This window comes from Argiope bruennichi, chromosome 7 (assembly GCF_947563725.1).
Source record: "Argiope bruennichi chromosome 7, qqArgBrue1.1, whole genome shotgun sequence".
NCBI classification, from domain to species: Eukaryota; Metazoa; Arthropoda; class Arachnida; order Araneae; family Araneidae; genus Argiope; species Argiope bruennichi.
Genome location: NC_079157.1, coordinates 80,265,104 through 80,287,772, shown reverse-complemented (window position 1 = coordinate 80,287,772; position 22,669 = coordinate 80,265,104). Strand labels below are relative to the sequence as shown.

General features: G+C 27.6%; 1 protein-coding gene across 1 annotated transcript in view; it reads right to left on the bottom strand.

The window, feature by feature from the left end:
- Positions 1–18,162, bottom strand: part of LOC129974994 (fibrillin-2-like) — a 124,278-nt gene extending 106,116 nt beyond the window's left edge. Inside the window, exons 1-7 of the mRNA XM_056087843.1 lie at positions 17,888–18,162; positions 8,222–8,320; positions 6,741–6,839; positions 5,261–5,359; positions 3,780–3,878; positions 2,299–2,397; positions 820–918 (exon numbers count right to left, since the gene is read on the bottom strand). Of these exons, the coding sequence (XP_055943818.1) occupies positions 820–918; positions 2,299–2,397; positions 3,780–3,878; positions 5,261–5,359; positions 6,741–6,839; positions 8,222–8,320; positions 17,888–18,035 (742 nt within the window). The 5' untranslated portion in view covers positions 18,036–18,162. The remainder of the gene's footprint in view (positions 1–819; positions 919–2,298; positions 2,398–3,779; positions 3,879–5,260; positions 5,360–6,740; positions 6,840–8,221; positions 8,321–17,887) is intronic.
- Between the last annotated feature and the right edge of the window lie 4,507 nt (positions 18,163–22,669).

The following is a 22,669-nucleotide window of genomic DNA, read 5'->3' as shown; positions in this document are numbered from 1 at the left end:
GCTTTTAACTTCTGCAAAGCATTATGATCTGTTCCTTCTTTTAAATCATATAACAATTTACTTATCCATATTAGATAAATAGGTTTCTCCTAAACATGGAAGGCATTTAGAGTGGAAAGGCAATCTTAGCCTCATTTTCGAACTCCAATTAAACTTTTAGTAAATATTGGAGAAGGAAGAGTTCCCATTATATTTTGAAATCATTGCTGTGTAAAATAATTCTTTATTACCATCAATATTGTTTCAAATTACCAAACTACTCATCATATCCTAAGAGATAAATCGGGATCATCAACTCCTCATGTTGTCTGAATTTTTGTAGTATTTTTCTTTTTTTAAATAGATAATTTCAGTTTAAGCTTTAAGACTTATATATATTTCACTAAATTATTAAAAACCTATTTCTCTCGACACTGCTTGAATATTTATAAAATCAGTTTTAAAAAAAGAGATCCAAGAAAGGAAATGAATATGAAGATGTCTGGAATTTATAACTTTCTAAACTTTAATTTTAGATTTTTATTTAGGAACTGAACAGCTCACATTATACTTTCAACGCATGTAATTTATGAAGATTTCAACATTCTGCTTCCATGGCAATAAAAAATTCACTTCAGAAAATTCCGATTTTGATGCACAGAGCAATTTTGTTTATTCCACTCTTTCATTCATCTATTGTCTTGAACTGCAGAGAAATTTTTTCTGTGAATTAATGCCGAAATTTTCGGAACATGAAAATACAATCTTTTACTCTCATAACTGGAGCTTTATCAGTAAATATTGATATCAATATCTTAAGAAAATACATTAATCAAATACCTTCGCATTTGTTTTTATTCACAGAAAATCCTGTGTTGCAAGTACAAACAGGTTGGTCGTCTTTGAAACCGCATACTCCATTTGGACCACAATCACATGCTGAAAGATTCAGAAAAAAATTCCGAATAACAAACAATGGAATTTCAATAGGGGCAAAGAAAATAAATATTTATTTATTCCCACCAGTGATATTAGCAGACAATTTATCGTCTGTTAAACTATGCATACATTATATTATATTACTTTTAAAAAAGAAGGAATATTTCAAGGATTCCTTTATTTAAAATTTACGTTTTCATCATCATCTATATAGTTTAGTTTCTATGGATTAGAAAAATAATTTAGATGGTTGTGATGCGTTTTTAAGGGGTTTTTATCTGTGTTTGTGAAGCTGAAAAATTGTAAAATAAAAAAAAATTTATACGCGTATTAATAAATTATTAACAATTTATATTTTGAAAACATAGTTATTGAAAAATAAATATCGCTTATTATATTTCTAACCTCCTCTGTCGCCTGAAATAAAAAAAACCCCAATAAATATGAATAGAAGATAATAAAGAAAGACTAAAATTGAAATTAAAATAAAAAATTCACATATCGAGTACTTAATGAATAAAATAGAAAATTGCTCCCGAATAGAAATATCGTTGGCAAGCTTTTAACTTCTCCAAAGCATTATGATCTGTTCCTTCTTTTAAATCATATAACTATTTAACTATCCATATTAGATAAACAAGTTTCTCCTAAACATGGAAGGCATTTGGAGTGGAAAGACCATCTTAGCCTCATTTTCGAACTCCAATTAAACTTTTAGTAAATATTGGAGAAGGAAGACCTCCCATTATAATATGAAATCATTGCTGTGTAAAATAATTCTTTATTACTATCAATATTGTTTCAAATTACCAAACTACTCATCATATCCTAAGAGTTAAATCGGGATCATCAACTCCTCAAGTTGTATAGAAATTTTAGAGTATTTTAGTTTTCTTTAATAGATAATTTCAGGTTTAAGCTTTCAGACTTTTATATATTTCACTAAATTATTAAAAACATATTTCTCTCGACACTTTCTTGAGTATTTATAAAATCAGTTTTAAAAAAAGAGATCCAAGAAAGGAAATGAATATGAAGACGTCTGGAATTTATAACTTTCTAAACTTTAATATTACATTTTTATTTCGGAACTCAACAGCTAACATTATACTTTCAACACATGTCATTTATGAAGATTTCAACATTCTGCTTCCATGGCAATAAAAAATTCACTTCAGAAAATTCCGATTTTGATGCACAGAGCAATTTTGTTTATTCTACTTTTTCATTAATCTATTGTCTTGAACTGCAGAGAAATTTTTTCTGTGAATTAATGCCGAAATTTTCGGAACATGAAAATACAATCTTTTACTCTCATAACTGGAGCTTTATCAGTAAATAGTGATATCAATATCTTAAGAAAATACATTATTCAAATACCTTCGCATTTGTTTTTATTCACAGAAAATCCTGTGTTGCAAGTACAAACAGGTTGGTCGTCTTTGAAACCGCATACTCCATTTGGACCACAATCACATGCTGAAAGATTCAGAAAAAAATTCTGAATAACAAACAATGGAATTTCAATAGGGGCAAAGAAAATAAATATTTATTTATTCCCACCCGTGATATTAGCAGAAAATTTATTGTCTGTTAAACTATGAATACATTATATTATATTACTTTTAAAAAAGAAGGAATATTTCAAGGATTCCTTTATTTTAATTTTACGTTTTCATCATCATCTATATAGTATAGTTTCTATGGATTAGAAAAATAATTTAGATAGTTGTGATGCGTTTTTAAGGGGTTTTTATCTGTGTTTGTGAAGCTGAAAAATTAAAAAATAAAAAAAAATTTATACGCGTATTAATAAATTATTAACAATTTATATTTTGAAAACATAATTATTGAAAAATAAATATCGCTTATTATATTTCTAACCTCCTCTGTCGCCTGAAATAAAAAAAAAACTCAATAAATATGAATAGAAGATAATAAAGAAAGACTAAAATTGAAATTAAAATAAAAAAATTCACATATCGAGTACTTAATGAATAAAATAGAAAATTGCTCCCGAATAGAAATATCGTTGGCAAGCTTTTAACTTCTCCAAAGCATTATGATCTGTTCCTTCTTTTAAATCATATAACTATTTAACTATCCATATTAGATAAACAAGTTTCTCCTAAACATGGAAGGCATTTGGAGTGGAAAGGCCATCTTAGCCTCATTTTCGAACTCCAATTAAACTTTTAGTAAATATTGGAGAAGGAAGACCTCCCATTATAATTTGAAATCATTTCTGTGTAAAATAATTCTTTATTACTATCAATATTGTTTCAAATTACCAAACTACTCATCATATCATAAGAGTTAAATCGGGATCATCAACTCCTCAAGTTGTATAGAAATTTTAGAGTATTTTAGTTTTCTTTAATAGATAATTTCAGGTTTAAGCTTTCAGACTTTTATATATTTCACTAAATTATTAAAAACATATTTCTCTCGACACTTTCTTGAGTATTTATAAAATCAGTTTTAAAAAAAGAGATCCAAGAAAGGAAATGAATATGAAGACGTCTGGAATTTATAACTTTCTAAACTTTAATTTTACATTTTTATTTCGGAACTCAACAGCTAACATTATACTTTCAACACATGTCATTTATGAAGATTTCAACATTCTGCTTCCATGGCAATAAAAAATTCACTTCAGAAAATTCCGATTTTGATGCACAGAGCAATACTGTTTATTCTACTTTTTCATTCATCTATTGTCTTGAACTGCAGAGAAATTTTTTCTGTGAATTAATGCCGAAATTTTCGGAACATGAAAATACAATCTTTTACTCTCATAACTGGAGCTTTATCAGTAAATAGTGATATCAATATCTTAAGAAAATACATTATTCAAATACCTTCGCATTTGTTTTTATTCACAGAAAATCCTGTGTTGCAAGTACAAACAGGTTGGTCGTCTTTGAAACCGCATACTCCATTTGGACCACAATCACATGCTGAAAGATTCAGAAAAAAATTCTGAATAACAAACAATGGAATTTCAATAGGGGCAAAGAAAATAAATATTTACTTATTCCCACCCGTGATTTTAGCAGAAAATATATCGTCTGTTAAACTATGCGTTCATTATATTATATTACTTTTAAAAAAGAAGGAATATTTCAAGGATTCCTTTATTTTAAATTTACGTTTTCATCATCATCTATATAGTTTAGTTTCTATGGATTAGAAAAATAATTTAGATGGTTGTGATGCGTTTTTAAGGGGTTTTTATCTGTGTTTGTGAAGCTGAAAAATTGTAAAATAAAAAAAAAATTTATACGCGTATTAATAACTTATTAACAATTTATATTTTGAAAACATAGTTATTGAAAAATAAATATCGCTTATTATATTTCTAACCTCCTCTGTCGCCTGAAATAAAAAAAACCCCCAATAAATATGAATAGAAGATAATAAAGAAAGACTAAAATTGAAATTAAAATAAAAAATTCACATATCGAGTACTTAATGAATAAAATAGAAAATTGCTCCCGAATAGAAATATCGTTGGCAAGCTTTTAACTTCTCCAAAGCATTATGATCTGTTCCTTCTTTTAAATCATATAACTATTTAACTATCCATATTAGATAAATAAGTTTCTCCTAAACATGGAAGGCATTTGGAGTGGAAAGACCATCTTAGTCTCATTTTCGAACTCCAATTAAACTTTTAGTAAATATTGGAGAAGGAAGACCTCCCATTATAATATGAAATCATTGCTGTGTAAAATAATTCTTTATTACTATCAATATTGTTTCAAATTACCAAACTACTCATCATATCCTAAGAGTTAAATCGGGATCATCAACTCCTCAAGTTGTATAGAAATTTTAGAGTATTTTAGTTTACTTTAATAGATAATTTCAGGTTTAAGCTTTCAGACTTTTATATATTTCACTAAATTATTAAAAACATATTTCTCTCGACACTTTCTTGAGTATTTATAAAATCAGTTTTAAAAAAAGAGATCTAAGAAAGGAAATGAATATGAAGACGTCTGGAATTTATAACTTTCTAAACTTTAATTTTACATTTTTATTTCGGAACTCAACAGCTAACATTATACTTTCAACACATGTCATTTATGAAGATTTCAACATTCTGCTTCCATGGCAATAAAAAATTCACTTCAGAAAATTCCGATTTTGATGCACAGAGCAATTTTGTTTATTCTACTTTTTCATTCATCTATTGTCTTGAACTGCAGAGAAATTTTTTCTGTGAATTAATGCCGAAATTTTCGGAACATGAAAATACAATCTTTTACTCTCATAACTGGAGCTTTATCAGTAAATAGTGATATCAATATCTTAAGAAAATACATTATTCAAATACCTTCGCATTTGTTTTTATTCACAGAAAATCCTGTGTTGCAAGTACAAACAGGTTGGTCGTCTTTGAAACCGCATACTCCATTTGGACCACAATCACATGCTGAAAGATTCAGAAAAAAATTCTGAATAACAAACAATGGAATTTCAATAGGGGCAAAGAAAATAAATATTTACTTATTCCCACCCGTGATTTTAGCAGAAAATATATCGTCTGTTAAACTATGCGTTCATTATATTATATTACTTTTAAAAAAGAAGGAATATTTCAAGGATTCCTTTATTTTAAATTTACGTTTTCATCATCATCTATATAGTATAGTTTCTATGGATTAGAAAATTAATTTAGATACTTGTGATGCGTTTTTAAGGGGTTTTTATCTGTGTTTGTGAAGCTGAAAAATTGTAAAATAAAAAAAAAATTTATACGCGTATTAATAAATTATTAACAATTTATATTTTGAAAACATAGTTATTGAAAAATAAATATCGCTTATTATATTTCTAACCTCCTCTGTCGCCTGAAATAAAAAAAAACCCAATAAATATGAATAGAAGATAATAAAGAAAGACTAAAATTGAAATTAAAATAAAAAATTCACATATCGAGTACTTAATGAATAAAATAGAAAATTACTCCCGAATAGAAATATCGTTGGCAAGCTTTTAACTTCTCCAAAGCATTATGATCTGTTCCTTCTTTTAAATCATATAACTATTTAACTATCCATATTAGATAAACAAGTTTTTCCTAAACATGGAAGGCATTTGGAGTGGAAAGGCCATCTTAGCCTCCTTTTCGAACTCCAATTAAACTTTTTGTAAATATTGGAGAAGGAAGACCTCCCATTATAATTTGAAATCATTGCTGTGTAAAATAATTCTTTATTACTATCAATATTGTTTCAAATTACCAAACTACTCATCATATCCTAAGAGTTAAATCGGGATCATCAACTCCTCAAGTTGTATAGAAATTTTAGAGTATTTTAGTTTTCTTTAATAGATAATTTCAGGTTTAAGCTTTCAGACTTTTATATATTTCACTAAATTATTAAAAACATATTTCTCTCGACACTTTCTTGAGTATTTATAAAATCAGTTTTAAAAAAAGAGATCCAAGAAAGGAAATGAATATGAAGACGTCTGGAATTTATAACTTTCTAAACTTTAATTTTACATTTTTATTTCGGAACTCAACAGCTAACATTATACTTTCAACACATGTCATTTATGAAGATTTCAACATTCTGCTTCCATGGCAATAAAAAATTCACTTCAGAAAATTCCGATTTTGATGCACAGAGCAATACTGTTTATTCTACTTTTTCATTCATCTATTGTCTTGAACTGCAGAGAAATTTTTTTTGTGAATTAATGCCGAAATTTTCGGAACATGAAAATACAATCTTTTACTCTCATAACTGGAGCTTTATCAGTAAATAGTGATATCAGTATCTTAAGAAAATACATTATTCAAAAACCTTCGCATTTGTTTTTATTCAAAGAAAATGCCGTGTTGCAAGTACAAAAAGGTTGGTCGTCTTTGAAACTGCATACTCCATTTGGACCACAATCACATGCTGGAAGATTCAGAAAAAAATTCTGAATAACAAACAATTGAATTTCAATAGGGGCAAAGAAAATAAATATTTATTTATTCCCACCCGTGATATTAGCAGAAAATTTATTGTCTGTTAAACTATGAATACATTATATTATATTACTTTTAAAAAAGAAGGAATATTTCAAGGATTCCTTTATTTTAATTTTACGTTTTCATCATCATCTATATAGTATAGTTTCTATGGATTAGAAACATAATTTAGATAGTTGTGATGCGTTTTTAAGGGGTTTTTATCTGTGTTTGTGAAGCTGAAAAATTGTAAAATAAAAAAAAAATTTATACGCGTATTAATAAATTATTAACAATTTATATTTTGAAAACATAGTTATTGAAAAATAAATATCGCTTATTATATTTCTAACCTCCTCTGTCGCCTGAAATAAAAAAAAACCCCAATAAATATGAATAGAAGATAATAAAGAAAGACTAAAATTGAAATTAAAATAAAAAATTCACATATCGAGTACTTAATGAATAAAATAGAAAATTGCTCCCGAATAGAAATATCGTTGGCAAGCTTTTAACTTCTCCAAAGCATTATGATCTGTTCCTTCTTTTAAATCATATAACTATTTAACTATCCATATTAGATAAACAAGTTTCTCCTAAACATGGAAGGCATTTGGAGTGGAAAGGCCATCTTAGCCTCATTTTCGAACTCCAATTAAACTTTTAGTAAATATTGGAGAAGGAAGACCTCCCATTATAATTTGAAATCATTGCTGTGTAAAATAATTCTTTATTACTATCAATATTGTTTCAAATTACCAAACTACTCATCATATCATAAGAGTTAAATCGGGATCATCAACTCCTCAAGTTGTATAGAAATTTTAGAGTATTTTAGTTTCCTTTAATAGATAATTTCAGGTTTAAGCTTTCAGACTTTTATATATTTCACTAAATTATTAAAAGCCTATTTCTCTCGACACTTTCTTGAATATTTATAAAATCAGTTTTAAAAAAAGAGATCCAAGAAAGGAAATGAATATGAAGATGTCTGGAATTTATAACTTTCTAAACTTTAATTTTAGATTTTTATTTAGGAACTGAACAGCTCACATTATACTTTCAACACATGTAATTTATGAAGATTTCAACATTCTGCTTCCATGGCAATAAAAAATTCACTTCAGAAAATTCCGATTTTGATGCACAGAGCAATTTTGTTTATTCTACTTTTTCATTCATCTATTGTCTTGAACTGCAGAGAAATTTTTTCTGTGAATTAATGCCGAAATTTTCGGAACATGAAAATACAATCTTTTACTCTCATAACTGGAGCTTTATCAGTAAATAGTGATATCAATATCTTAAGAAAATACATTATTCAAATACCTTCGCATTTGTTTTTATTCACAGAAAATCCTGTGTTGCAAGTACAAACAGGTTGGTCGTCTTTGAAACCGCATACTCCATTTGGACCACAATCACATGCTGAAAGATTCAGAAAAAAATTCTGAATAACAAACAATTGAATTTCAATAGGGGCAAAGAAAATAAATATTTATTTATTCCCACCCGTGATATTAGCAGAAAATTTATTGTCTGTTAAACTATGAATACATTATATTATATTACTTTTAAAAAAGAAGGAATATTTCAAGGATTCCTTTATTTTAATTTTACGTTTTCATCATCATCTATATAGTATAGTTTCTATGGATTAGAAAAATAATTTAGATGGTTGAGATTTGTTTTTACGTTTTTTTGTTTCTCTGTTATTTCACTGTGGCTAAATGAGAGTCATAACTATTTAATTATTTAAATATAACATTTTCGGATTGCAACATCATCGGTACTTGAAATAAAGTTCAATATTTTTTTAATTTAAATGATCATTACAGACTTTAAGGCATAATTTATTGCGTATTGTTACATATTAGGTTTTGGAAATATTTTTTATAAGCTCAAATTTCTTCGGGTAAATTCCATTATTTGAAACTAATAATGCCGTCAACGAAAGAAATATTTTTTCCTTCCCCACTCTTTCCAGAACTTCCACAATTTTTTTCAATAAAATACAAAAAAATTGAAACATCGAAATGCTTAAGAAATTCTTTTTTTTTATTTATTTTAGTGATTCTAATTACCAAGATTCTTAATATCACTTTCAATATTAAAGAAAAACAAAGCATGGTGAGTGCAAACTTATGTGAAATTTCTTTGTTCTTAACGCATAAGTGATTTTGATAAAAACCACTGAAGATACACTTTCATCCCCTTCATTACAATATTTTGGCATGATCATATTTATTGTTAATCAAACTCTACTAAATTTAAATGTTTTGATTTTTGAAAGATGGTGATCGGTCGGAGGAGCTTATCAAACAAAATTCACCAGAAATATATCTTCTAGATTCATATTAAAACAGACACCTATCAAATTATTTGTAATTATCAATGTAATTTGTCATATCGATCTCTGAAAATATTTTCAATATTCATTTGATTCATTGCATGCAGTGTATCCTTGCCTATAAGAGAAAAGGTTTGTTATTCTAAATATTTCCGTCTTTCGAAATGTATATTTAACTTAAAAGTAATGCTGCTTTATAAAGTTTAATTTTGCATTCGATCCTACCTTTGCATATATTTTCGGTTGGGTGTAATGATTTTCCAGTTTCGCATGCGCAAACAACACTTCTTTTTTCTTCGCTATATTTGCAGTCGCCTCCACTGTCTTTGCATTTTTCGAATTTTCCACCTTCTACGCACCATGCATTTTTTCCACAATCTTCACCTTCTAGTCCAGGGGCACACTGGCACGTCTTTGAATTTTCTTCACCAATGCATATTTGTTTCACGTCACAGTCCTCATTTTCTTTACATTTTTCACCCACAATTAAAAAAAAATGTAAGTATAGTAAAAAATTGTTCAGTAAGGAGACTTGGTACCCCAAACCCAAATTTTTTCGCCACAATTTCTAACAATTTAAATTTTTTTTTTCATAGATAGATGTTAACTGTGCAAACACTTAAATTTCTGAAATATTTTTTAGATTCAAAAGTTACAAATTTAAATATTTTTAAATGTGTTAGATGTTAACTGTACAAACACTTAAATTTCTGAAATATTTTTTAGATTCAAAAGTTACAAATTTAAATATTTTTAAAAATTTTTTAAGCTTTTATTAAAATGTTTCTTCTTGTACAATTTTCTATATTTTTTAACCAAATTTTTTTAAGGGACCTCACAAAGTATTTAACAGAATTACGGATTGGATTTTTGGTATCTACAGCAGTTTCTGAGAAAAAGAAAGTAGCTAAAAATTTTGTAACATATTTTGGAAAATATGAGATTTTTTTCATTTGGAAACATTTTTAGAAAAAAAAATCTAATCAAAATTTTTACAAACCTATCCCTAAATTTATTCAGCATGCATTTAAGAGTGAGCAGAAAAAATTTCATGCAGTTACAATAAAATGTGATTGTTTTTTAACATTTTGTAACAGACAGAATTTTGAATAAAAACAAACTGAGATAAACAGCTTTAAAGTTTTGAAACAGTAAAATTGTAATAAAAACAGCTCATATCAAACCAATTTTTAATCGGGGCAATAATACGTAATTTTAAGTCCTAAGATACCGATTTTATTAACATATATTATTATCATAATTATTAATAACCACTAATACATACAGAAATTATTATAAAATTTCTACTTTTTTATTCGATAAATTATTTATTCCGTCAAATAATTATTAAATGATCTGCAATATATATTAATATGCAGCAAGCATTCTAGACCATTTGATTGACATTCAAATGAAATTAGTCATTTTCAAGATGATGATAATAATCATTGAGAAATTCAATCGATAAGGAAGGCGGAAACAGTAAAATTATGAAGAAACAAAGATTTATAGCATCAAACAACTATCCTGCGTTCTATTTCATGGAAAAAAACTAAGCGTCTTGATTGCACTTAAAATATGTTTGATGTAAACACTGGAAGTGGGTGTGACATATGATATCTTTTTATACAAGATCATTCAAAACAATTGGACAAGTATTTAGTGAGCTAAATACTTGTTCTGAAATTTTAATAAGTCAGTGGTTCAAGGATTATTTTTCACTCAAAATTAGAAAATCGATATTTTTGTCGATTTTCCGAAATTCTCTGGGTACTGAGTTAGTTCCGTTTAAAGTTAACAGTACCGCTAGAAGCAATAAATGCTGCTACAATTTTCTGAAAACTTTTAATCTATTTCATCTTTAGCACAATTTAAGTAAGATTTATTATGCAAAAAAATTTTTTTAATCAATTTAAATTTGGAATGTTTGTTTCCTTCGACTACATTTCTTACATTTCCTATATTTCTACTACATTTCTTACTTCTTCACCGCAGAGTGCTGTGTTGATTAGTTGAAAATTGTTCGTTGGGTTTCACAGACTCTAACCAGTTAACAATATTTTGTGCTAGCTTTAAATATTTATTTTGATTTGTCTTTAAGTGACAATTTTTTTTTCTCTTTTATCCATGACTTTGAAAATACGAAATTTTCTACTTTTTTTTGTCTTGTCTTTTGAAGTAATATTTGAACAATATTTTCTTTATTTATATTCACCATTGATGGGTATAGTATTATTCCGTAACGGAATTCGGGAGTTAAAATGATTCCGCGTTGTTCATTGGCTCTGCTTGTGTCATGGTTTTTTTTTTTTTGCCTTGAATTTAATTTTCTCTTCAGTATCATCAAGTAGTACTTCTAGTAGTATGTTGGCAGAAGTCCTAAGTTTGAACACATGCATATAACCAAGCTATTCTTTTTCAGTTTCCACTGCTATTTATGGAGTCATTGACTTCGTCTCTGAAACTGTGATTAAAAAAATATATAGCTTACCTGTTAATTTCTACATATTTCACATTGCAATCGTATTGTATTCTTTATTTTTATTTGGTGAATTCTGACAGTTATTAATGTTAGAGTCATCCCATAATATTTAAATGAAGTCAGTACTCATCAAAAGATTGTTTAGGTTTTTCTTATTATATATTTCCAACATTTAATGTTATAACATTTAGCATTTTTGATAATTATATGACTTCTAGAATGTATTGTGTTTCCAAAATAAATCCCACTGTTCTTTATAAAAAAAATAACAAAAATAACAATGGAGTCTTTTTGACTGCATGTCTCTTACCGCGTATGGAAATTGATATCTCTAGTTACGGTTTATTTTTATTATATTCATTTTTGCCGTTTCGCTTTATATATTATTTTGTTACATTTATTATGCATTAATTTTATTTTTAACTACGCAATAGTTTGTATGAAACAATGTTTCTTTTCCGCCAACTCCGTTTAACCCTTATACATTCTAACAGGGTTTTTTTTCAAGATGATAATTAAAAAAAATTAGTCTTTAATCATTGTATAACTGGTTATTTGGATATAGGGCATCTACGAACCCTTTTGCAATTTTTTGAACTATTGATGGAAGAAGTTCCAAGCCAATTACTGACAGTAGTCAATACCCCTCCCCCCCTGCTAAAACAAAGAGATCAGCAACTTCAATAGCGGAGTTGAGAAGATGGCACTATTCATAATAGGATAAAATTTTGTAGCTTACAATATTACATCTTTCGATTTAAACTAAACTGTTGAGTGTAATTATATAATCGCCATAAAAGCATCCAACTCACTTTAAGTTGCTTCAATTTCATCCGAATTTCTTTTTGTTAATTATAAAAGAAGATATAAAGGCTGCCTTCTTCGTATCGTTTCGAAACTTGATATATTCAAAATAAGTTCTGAATATGGGATTTCGAAAACTGTGCACAGGAGAATCCAGTATATATATATATATATATATATATATATATATATATATATATATATATATATATATATATATATATATATATATATATATATATATATATATATATATATATATATATATATATATATATATATATATATATATATATATATATATATATATATATATATATATATATACTGGATTTCCTAAAATTACCAATTTTCCTAACCTTAAAGAAATTTTTTTTTGCTGTACTGAAGTGGCTGTGAGAAATAAAATTCTTAGTATCATTAACATTAATAAAAAATGCAAAGCATGCAACAAATGCAAGAATGCAAATGTAAGAATGTAGAGATTGATAACAAATGCAATGGAAATGGGAAAATTGTTCTTTCTTGACACGCAAAAATGACAAAAATACGTGATTTTAATAGGAGCCCTAAAGATACGTTTTTATGTGTTTTATTATAATATTCTGGCCTGATCACATATAGATTGTTGATACAAAAATGGGGCTTAAAAATGATTTTGAGAAGTCTTTATTTTTCAATCAACCATTTGCTTAATTTATTTTTATTTTTCAGAAAATAGAAATTGATCGGATGCTTATCAAGCAAACATAATTTATCAAAAACAAACTATCAGGATTTTAAAAAAAAATTATCCATTTTCACTGGATTCTATGAAAATATTTTCAAAATTCATTTGATTTAGTGCATGTCATATACCATTGTTTATGATATACGAAAATAATGTCGGCAATTCTAAATATTCTATTTCCTATTTTTTAAAACTGTTTAAATACATATTTAACTTAAAAATAATGCTAATTTATAGTAATTTATTTTTGCATTCAATCTTATCTTTGCATATATTTTCAGTTGGGTGTAATGCTTTTCTGAAATCCCATTCTCAAAAACACTTCTGTTTTCATCAATATGTTTCATTTTACCTATCAATTTTTAACCTTGCCATTTTGTTTATATCACTCATTTGTTTTGCAATCAAACCATCGGGAACATTGGCAAGTCGCCTCTTCTTCCTTGCATTTATGGTTGTTTTCATCGCTTAAATTTCCGATAATTGAAACACAAGGATTAAGTTTATAGATGAATATTTCTGTAACTTATAATCGCCGTCTTTAAAATACTGTTCCTAATATTGACTACTGAGAATCCCAAATGTTGATATTTGTAATCTTTGGGGAGATATCAACCTATCTCAGTGGAAATTGAGCTCTTTATTTTAAGAGGTAGTAGAAAATATATTTAACCAATTATATTTGAAAATCGATTTTTTTAAAGTCTCAGAAATGCGAAAGTGATCTGAAAATAACGAGCGTTTCCTGTACAGCGTCATAGAAATATTAAGATTATCGACTATTCAGTTTTAATATCTTATGAGCATCCAAAATTTGATACAGATCTATGTTTTTGACGTTAAGACCACTTAAGAATATTAGAAGATCGACTATGCAATTTTGATTATTCTCTTATGAATGTCTAATATTTGATACAGATCTGCACTTTCGGGGTTAAGATCGTATAACAAATATTAAGAAAATCGACCGCGGAATTTTGATCTCTCTCTTATGATTATCCGAAATTTGATACAGATCTGCAGTTTGGGAAATAAGATCACAGAACAAATATTAAAAAGACTGATTATGCAGTTTTGATTTCTCTCTTATTATTGTCAGAAATTTAATACAGATCTTCAGTTTCGGCCTTAAGATCGCATAACAAATATTAAGAAAATCGAATGCGCATTTTTCTTCTCATATTATTATCCGAAATTTAATACAGATCAGCAGCTCTAGTCTTTAGACCGCATAACAAATATTAAGAAAATTGACTATCATATTTTGATTTCTCTCTTATGATTATCCAAAATTTAATACAGATCAGCAATTTTAGCGTTTAGCCCACATAACACAAATTAAGAAAATCAATTATGCAATTTTGATTTCTCTCTTATGACTATCCAAAATTTTTTACAGATCTGCAGCTTTGATATTAAGTACATTTCAAATATATTATTTTTTTACAGATTGTGTCTTTGTGGTATTATCATGCCGGAATACACATGAAAGGGGATATGCACTACAACAAGTCTACCCGTACCTATGATCAGGACATTTCCCTATCGAGTGAGTGATCAGGAGTAGGATGAAAGTTTAGATTCAAATTCAGTAAACGCAGACACAGAAAAACAAATTCACAAGCCAACCAACAAAACATCTTCCAACAATTTAGCACAAATTTGAAACTGCTACCACAAGTTTGATGAAAGAAGCCTATACAAAAGTTTCACCCACTTCTATCTTGCTGTGAATTTTAATTATCGCGTTCGTAGGCTCAGATAGTAAAATTGTCCTTTGAAGAGTTTGGTTTAGAATTTGATACGACTATACAGTTTAGCGTAAAGCCTATATCGTGTTCCCTTATAGATGGTCTTAATTCTAAGAAACGCCTTTTTCCCCTGTCGTATCAAAGTATAAGTAGTGATTTATCAAAAATTCATGGTTGAACTTTCATATGAATTTTAAAAAAATCTCTTTAAATACTTCATTCACGAGAAATTAAAAAATGACAATTAAAACATTTCGCTTAAATTTATATTATATGTTTTCTATCAAATATTTTATTGATAATAAAATTATTTGATAGCAATAAGCAGTTAAATTAGTAATGAATTAAATCTTTTACCCGGGATTATTTTTCAAGCGAATATGTGTTTGGATTTTATAAGTCCATAATTATGTTTGAAATAATGGAAGCTTGAAATTCATCTTCATTAAAAATTTGATATTTTTGGTTTTGTAAGCTTTATTGAATTAAATTTAAATAAATTAAAAAATTGAATAAATTTATATTGAAAATTGGAATATTCAAGGTACTTGTTCTTATCTTAGCTACTTTTAAGTGACGCTAAAAATGCTTTTAAAAAATTTTATTTTTTAAAATGGAAATTTTAAAAAATTAGCAAAAAAATTTAAAGTTTCAAGCAGTCTACGATTTTATTAAAATTTCATGCAATCCTAAAAATCCTGATTTTTTTTAAATCTTCCTGAAATTTGAAATTTCATGCAGTCTGCTATTTTATTAGTCATATTTAGCAAAATGTTTTTTATATACTAACATTCTACGCAAAAACAAGAATCTTTCACTTTCCTAAACAAAGACTAATTAAGTTAGAAAATCTTGATTATCACTGTTTTAGGCGTTTTTAAAACCACTTCAACGCCTATTTCAAAGAATATCATTCCATCAACAGACTTCGTTAAATAGAAGAAGCAAATATTAGCTTTAAATAAACAATTTGGATTTTTTTTTAATATTAAAATGTCAAGAATATGTTAATATTTCTAATAGGACTGGAAATTGCATCAAAGTTTAGACTTCGTTGTTTTTTTCAACAGCACATTTATTGTCTTAAAAAATACAAAATACGTATTATTCTTTATTTTTTTAAAAAAAATTCCGAATGGAATTATACGGTTTAGAATATTAAGTTATTATTAATTGATTAGAGTAAATAATCCCGATTATTAAATTACGGTAAATTTAATAATCGTAATTAAATTACAATTAGAGTAATTTAATAATTGTAATTAAATTACAATTAGAGTAAATGGACAAAAATTTATTGAAAATTGTTAAGCCTCAAATTGTGGTATAGAGCTTCTTTTAAAGCATTTAGCTTTCCTTAATTATCTGAACGATGAAAATGATAAGATGTGATTTTCATAAATATTCAACTCTTGCCGAAAATATTTGACCGAAAGAAGCCAGAGCAAATAACGCGTTTCGAAAGAAATCAGAATGCAGTTCTGTGAAAACGTTCTGCAAAATATTCAGAAAATTTAAGCTTAAAAACTTAAATCTGTAATCCGAAGACAGAATGAAACTAAATATGGAACAGAATAATTAATTTATCACAACAATTATGTATGGCAAGTCTCACATTCGTCTTTATCTATGCTTTTTTGATAAAAACATCCACATAAGAAATCATTATTGTTTTAGCCTTATTTTAGCTAGGCCAAACTGATAACATAACTCATGCATGTTTGTTTAAATTTTAAATTATTTTATTTTATAATGGGAGACATTTTAAAACTAGACTGATTTTAATTTGATATTGCCTTTACTATCCTAAATTAATTTTTTATCCACGTTCTTTACTAATAGCGTTTTTTGAAACAGTCAAGTTTGAAACGGATCGAATCATTTTGAAGAAATACCAGCTTCAAATATCAAACTGCATTGTGATCGGAAATCTAGGAGGGCATTAACTAAGAATATTGCGATTAATTTTCTAAAAGCATTTCAAATGACAGTACATTACATATTTCCAAAGGAACTAAATATGATAATACTGGATATCTTTTAATTATTAAAAAAATCACTATTTTTAATGCGACTCTAATTAAGAACTAGTCATTATACATTAATATCAATTTAAGTTGTTACGTTAATATAAATTTAACTTGGATGTTGTTTTTAAAACTGTGAATTGTAATGAAAAAATAATTACAAACTTTTAAGACACCTTATTAGACAATTGATTGTAAATTATTAGTAATTTCCTTATAAGAATTGAAAACACTATAGTAACTTCGTTATAAAAAATAAAATTATATTTCTTCAAAAATATATATAAATTCCTCTAAACCATATTTAGTACATTCAGATAGAAATCCTGATATCTGTATAGGATGATTTTTCTTGTGTATCACTAGTGGAAGACTGGTTAAAGTATAGTAGAAATAAACATGAACAAAAGTGCGTTTAATCAACTGCTTATCTATAAGCATAATAAATGTGCTCTCACAAAAAAAAATGAATTCTTGGTAATGATTATCTTTAAATTTAAATGATGTGTAAAGTTTATTATGTATAAGAGTAAGATCGTCAAGCACATGTGATTAGTCTTTTTGTACAAATGAAAACTAACATTTAGGTTGAAGATAATCTGTTTCAAACAAATTAAAACTGCTTTCAAATAAACTAAAACAATCTTGCTGAAGCTTACGTTTTCTGATGACAGCATCGCATAAATCGTTGTTCGATCATTTTTGCGAAATACACAATTAGTTGCACAGAAAATGTTACTGGTGTAATTTAGCTTTGAATGCAAAATCCAAAGGAAGAAAAATTACATTCGCTGTTCACTCAGATTCCTTCTCTATCATTAAAAACAAAATCTGAGATTTTAACCACTTACCTACAGCAACCCTAAATAGGTATTCCTTTTCAAGTTCTTTTGATAAGTCATCCCCTATTTCATTATCATACGTAAATCCATCTTCACTTTTGCACACTACAGTCCAACATGCAATCAACGCAAATAAGAACACCCCTTTCATCCGCATAGTTGTAATATTCGACACCGATGGAAAAGATTTTCTTCTGCGTGTTCGTTCTCAGAGAAAGAATCAAGCAAATGGAGAGATCTTTTTAATGTCTCTTCAAGTTTATTATCAACACCAGAGGGGAGGTGATAAAAAAAATGAACCACGCGATTGCTCTACACCTGTTGCTTATGCAGACAGACCTTTGAGCAACCTTATCGATGCATGTTCGATGAAAAAAATAGAACAAAATAAATATCAGTCATCATTTGAGGCTTTCATCTTATCTATTCCACAGAATACCACAGAACTCGCACACACCTACATTTCGATTCACCATGTTTGTGTTTCATTATTCGAAAATACCTTTCCAATATATCTGAACTTCCTACGAGCGTAATAATATTTGCTCTGGCTAATTTTTGGGGGCGTTTTGGTGGGAAACTATTTTTATGTAAATTATTACATCTTCCCAACAGAATGGGAGAAAATATCACTTTCGATTATATTATACGGATTTTTAAATCTGATTTCTTTTTTTTTTTTTTTTTTTTTGTCTTTTTATGGCACAAAGACCAGTACAAGTCAAACCACGCCAAGCGCATGTTAATTTAAAATACAAATCATTAAAAAAATCATAAAGATTATTGATATAAAAATCAGTATATAAAAAAATCAAAATTAAAAAAAGGACCGAATATAATGTGGAATTAAATACTATTCATGAAACCAATACAACGAGCAAATCGTATTGTAAAGTTCGCCCAGAACCTCTCTTAAGTTAGGAAAGATCTTGAAATATTTTATTCTTACGAATTGGTATTTAGGGCATTCACATAAAATATGTCGAATAGAGAGGATTGCAGAGCATCTTGAGAATGTTGCTAGATACGATTGTCTTTAAAGTAAAGTCTTTTAAAATATCAATAAATGTGGACAAAAATTTCTTCGACAAAAAAGAATGATTTCTTAAGCCTAACAGGAGGGGACAAAAAAATGAGAATATACATGATAGTAAAATTATGCAATATGTGAAATTTTTCATAAATTTTTAGTACGATAGTCATTTGTTTCTTGGAAAATGTCCTATCATAAATAATTTATTACCATATATTTGTGAGTATTTTCATGTTGGAAAAAACCAAGTTCAATGTGAAATGTCTTTTATCAGCACAATTTTGTGATATACTCGGCGGAGTTTTCAGGTGCAACGGAATAAGTTTTATGAAATCACAGACATCATTTTTCTCTCTTTTGCACAATTATGTTTTTTTTTATATTTATTGAGCATAGAGTATGAATTGAAACGACCTTTTTCCTAAAACTTTATCCCTATGCTACTTTTTATTGAAATGTTCATTTTGGGTTCTATTTACTACCCTATTAAATGAAGTGGTTTTTATTGCTTATAACGTAATAACTCTTAAAATGTAAAATAATTTTATTTCTCTGGAAAAACTGTTTTAATTCAATTCATTTCGATTCTTTTACATTTTTTATGGGAAACAATGAATGGAATTTTTGAAATTAAATAATTACTGGCGAATTAAAGATATTTCAGTGATTGAATATATTTTCTTTAATTGTAAATTTTCTCTTAAATAAATAATTTATATATTTTTTTACCTTTCAAATGTGTTTCCCTAGATACTAAAATAAAAGCTAAACCAACTTTTGAATTTTTTTAAATTTAAATATTCAAGTTCGACGTTTAAAATCGAATCATTCACATATGATATGAATTTCTCATCTAATATATTTTAACTCCTTCGAATGTTTAAATTGATTTATATATAACGTTTAGTTCATATTTAAATTGAGATGTATAATAAAATAAACTAGTCGTCTTCGGCAGTTAGTTGTTTGTATACCATACATATGTTTAAAATAAATGACAAAATTAAGGATCAAGTCCTCAGCCATAAGTGCTATACCAATTTCTCCAAATTTTTTTCATATAAAATTAAGGCCTCCAATGGCCATGTGAATTTGATAGTAAAACAGTGGGATTCTTCTTTCAAGTTTCTTCTATTTCTGGTAAAGGGAAATTTTGCAACCAATACTTCATTGCACATTATCTCTGGAAAAAATTTGTGCAATTCCTTCTTGAGAGAATTACCTGTTGCACCCAGTAAATAAAATATCTAATGTACCAATTTTGCCAATTTTAATTTTGTATGAATACTTATAACCTGTAGATACGGCCCCTTCCATCCCCTCTCTATTCTAGAGATTTTAAATAAAATTTAAACGGAGTTACAACCACAACAGCTAGATCCATTTCTGAAACTTACTTTTCAATTGCCACTTTACGAACATAATTGACTAATCAGAATGCTATGTTATGATAACACATTTACTTCAAAATATATTTTCTTTGATTTCGATGATATATTTCATTACAGCTCGTCAACATAATTATGCCACTATCATTAGTATGGTCACCGCAGGCGGCTAACATGATTAATTTAAGCATGTCAATCAATTGTGATAAGCTTCATCTTATCACAACAAAAGTTAATTAAAGGTAAACTTACAATAATATCATTAGAAGTGGCACAATATTGATAGAATATTCTAATTAATTTGTAATACTTCAAAGAGTTGAGATTTTGAAATGGATGTGTAAATTGGTGAAATCGCTCCTGGCTGAGGACAAGGACAAAGTATTATTTTGCAATACCTCTCAAAATTAAGAGAAACTAATAGGAAGATCGTCATTATTCTTATGAAACAAATATTTTTGAAATCGGTACGATGCTTGTAATTCTATCGAGATTTGTTCGCCTTATAGAATGCACAATAAAGTAGTATGTTTGCGATTTCTCTCAGAACTGTGGAAAGGCGGGTAATATATTTAGGAGGTCATAGGAAACAAAACTTCTTGAAATCGCTTTAGTGGTTGGTCCACAGAATTCTATCGGAAGATTTCCCCATAGAGAATGTAAACTGAAATTATATATATTTTTTTATTTCTCTCTAAAACTGAAGGCAGTTGAAAAGTAGGGGAGACTTTATGACAAAATTAGGAGTCAAAACTTTCATATGAAACCAAAATTATTGAAATTGGTTCAGTGGTTTTGGTCTCTATACCTCATTGAAAATATTCAGAGAATTTCTATTTATTTTTTATTTATCTCGTAAATAAAGAGTGAAGAAGACAGTAGAAACTCGATGACACATAGAGATCGGAAGTTTTAATATGAAATAAAATTTTGCTAAATCGGAAAAGAGATTGAAGTTCGTTTTTTCCTTTGATATTTTAAATATATAGAATCAGGAATAGTAACTGGGGACAAGGAATAATTGGAAACCGTGTCTTTAATGAGCATTCGTAAAACTTCGATAAATCAGAGTAATTCGGTGATCGGTAAATTGGAGTTAAGAAACGCATGTCTTCAAAACTCCACTGTAGAAGAAGACAAAATAACACTCTCCCATTTTCCCGATATTATTTTCTAGAATTTATTTACTTTATTTTCAATCATTTTCCCCTGCTCGTGAACGTTTTTCATAACAGAGCAACGAAGAAAACTGAGTATGCATTTTTGAGGTCTACTTTCGATGAAGTCAAAATTTGACGCAAAGCTCCAATTTTAGTAAGTCATGTACAAAACTTCTGTTATGTAAAACATCGCATTTTTGTGCTATATTTCCATGCATGTGAATGTATAGACTGATAGACGGTCTTCCCGTTGATGAATCTGATTTTAAAATTTAATACAAATCTTTATTATGCATGCTAAAATTTCTACAGCATTTTGTGTATCTTTCCTTATATTTAGTTATCAGCTTTATATAGAACTAGACGCCTTTGGCGACCAGCCGGTTCGCCAATCTTAATGCTCGTTAAAATTTTAATAATTAAATATTTTAAGTAATTCTTACTTTAATAGCTTCTTCATTAAAATATTTTATAGCTTCAAATTTCAATTCACACATAATATTATAAAGGCCTTTAGTCATAACGTAATATGTATCTCACTAATTTTCTGTTACCCCTCGTAGAATTTATGCTTTAAATTAAAGTAGAAATGAGGAATCTGCAATTAATATAATAATATTTTTTACTGAAACAAAGCATTTTTTTAATAATATGATTACTGATAACAGAGTCACTGAGCGTTTAAATTTTATGGGCACTAAAGAATATCTTTCTTAATTTATGTAATATCTCAAGAATTTGTCAACAAAATTTTCTCAGATTATCATGAGCAGATCGATTAATTAACAATGTTTGCTTAAATGCATCAAACACTAAGAAAATAAACAGAATCGTTTAAAATAATCGGTCGAAAAAAGGTTAAAAAGACTATAAGCATATACAAAAAAATATATGACTCACATAAATACAATTTAATTACAAAAGCATAAAACTAACCTAAAAATAATTTAAATCAAGTCCGCATCCGTTGAAAATAGTTGTCAACAATTAGAACACAATGCGCATGCGTGGATTTTCAACGCCAGTTATGGTAATGCAAATGCGTGAATTTTCTTCTCCAGTTGGGGTAACTCTACGTAGATTAGACATTTTTAATTTCCTCTATTCTGTTTTATTTTAATTCAAAAGTACTTCAGAAGGAATCTGAAAGATCGATTAATTAACAATGTTTAATTTTAAATGCATCAAACATTAAGAAAATAAACAGAAT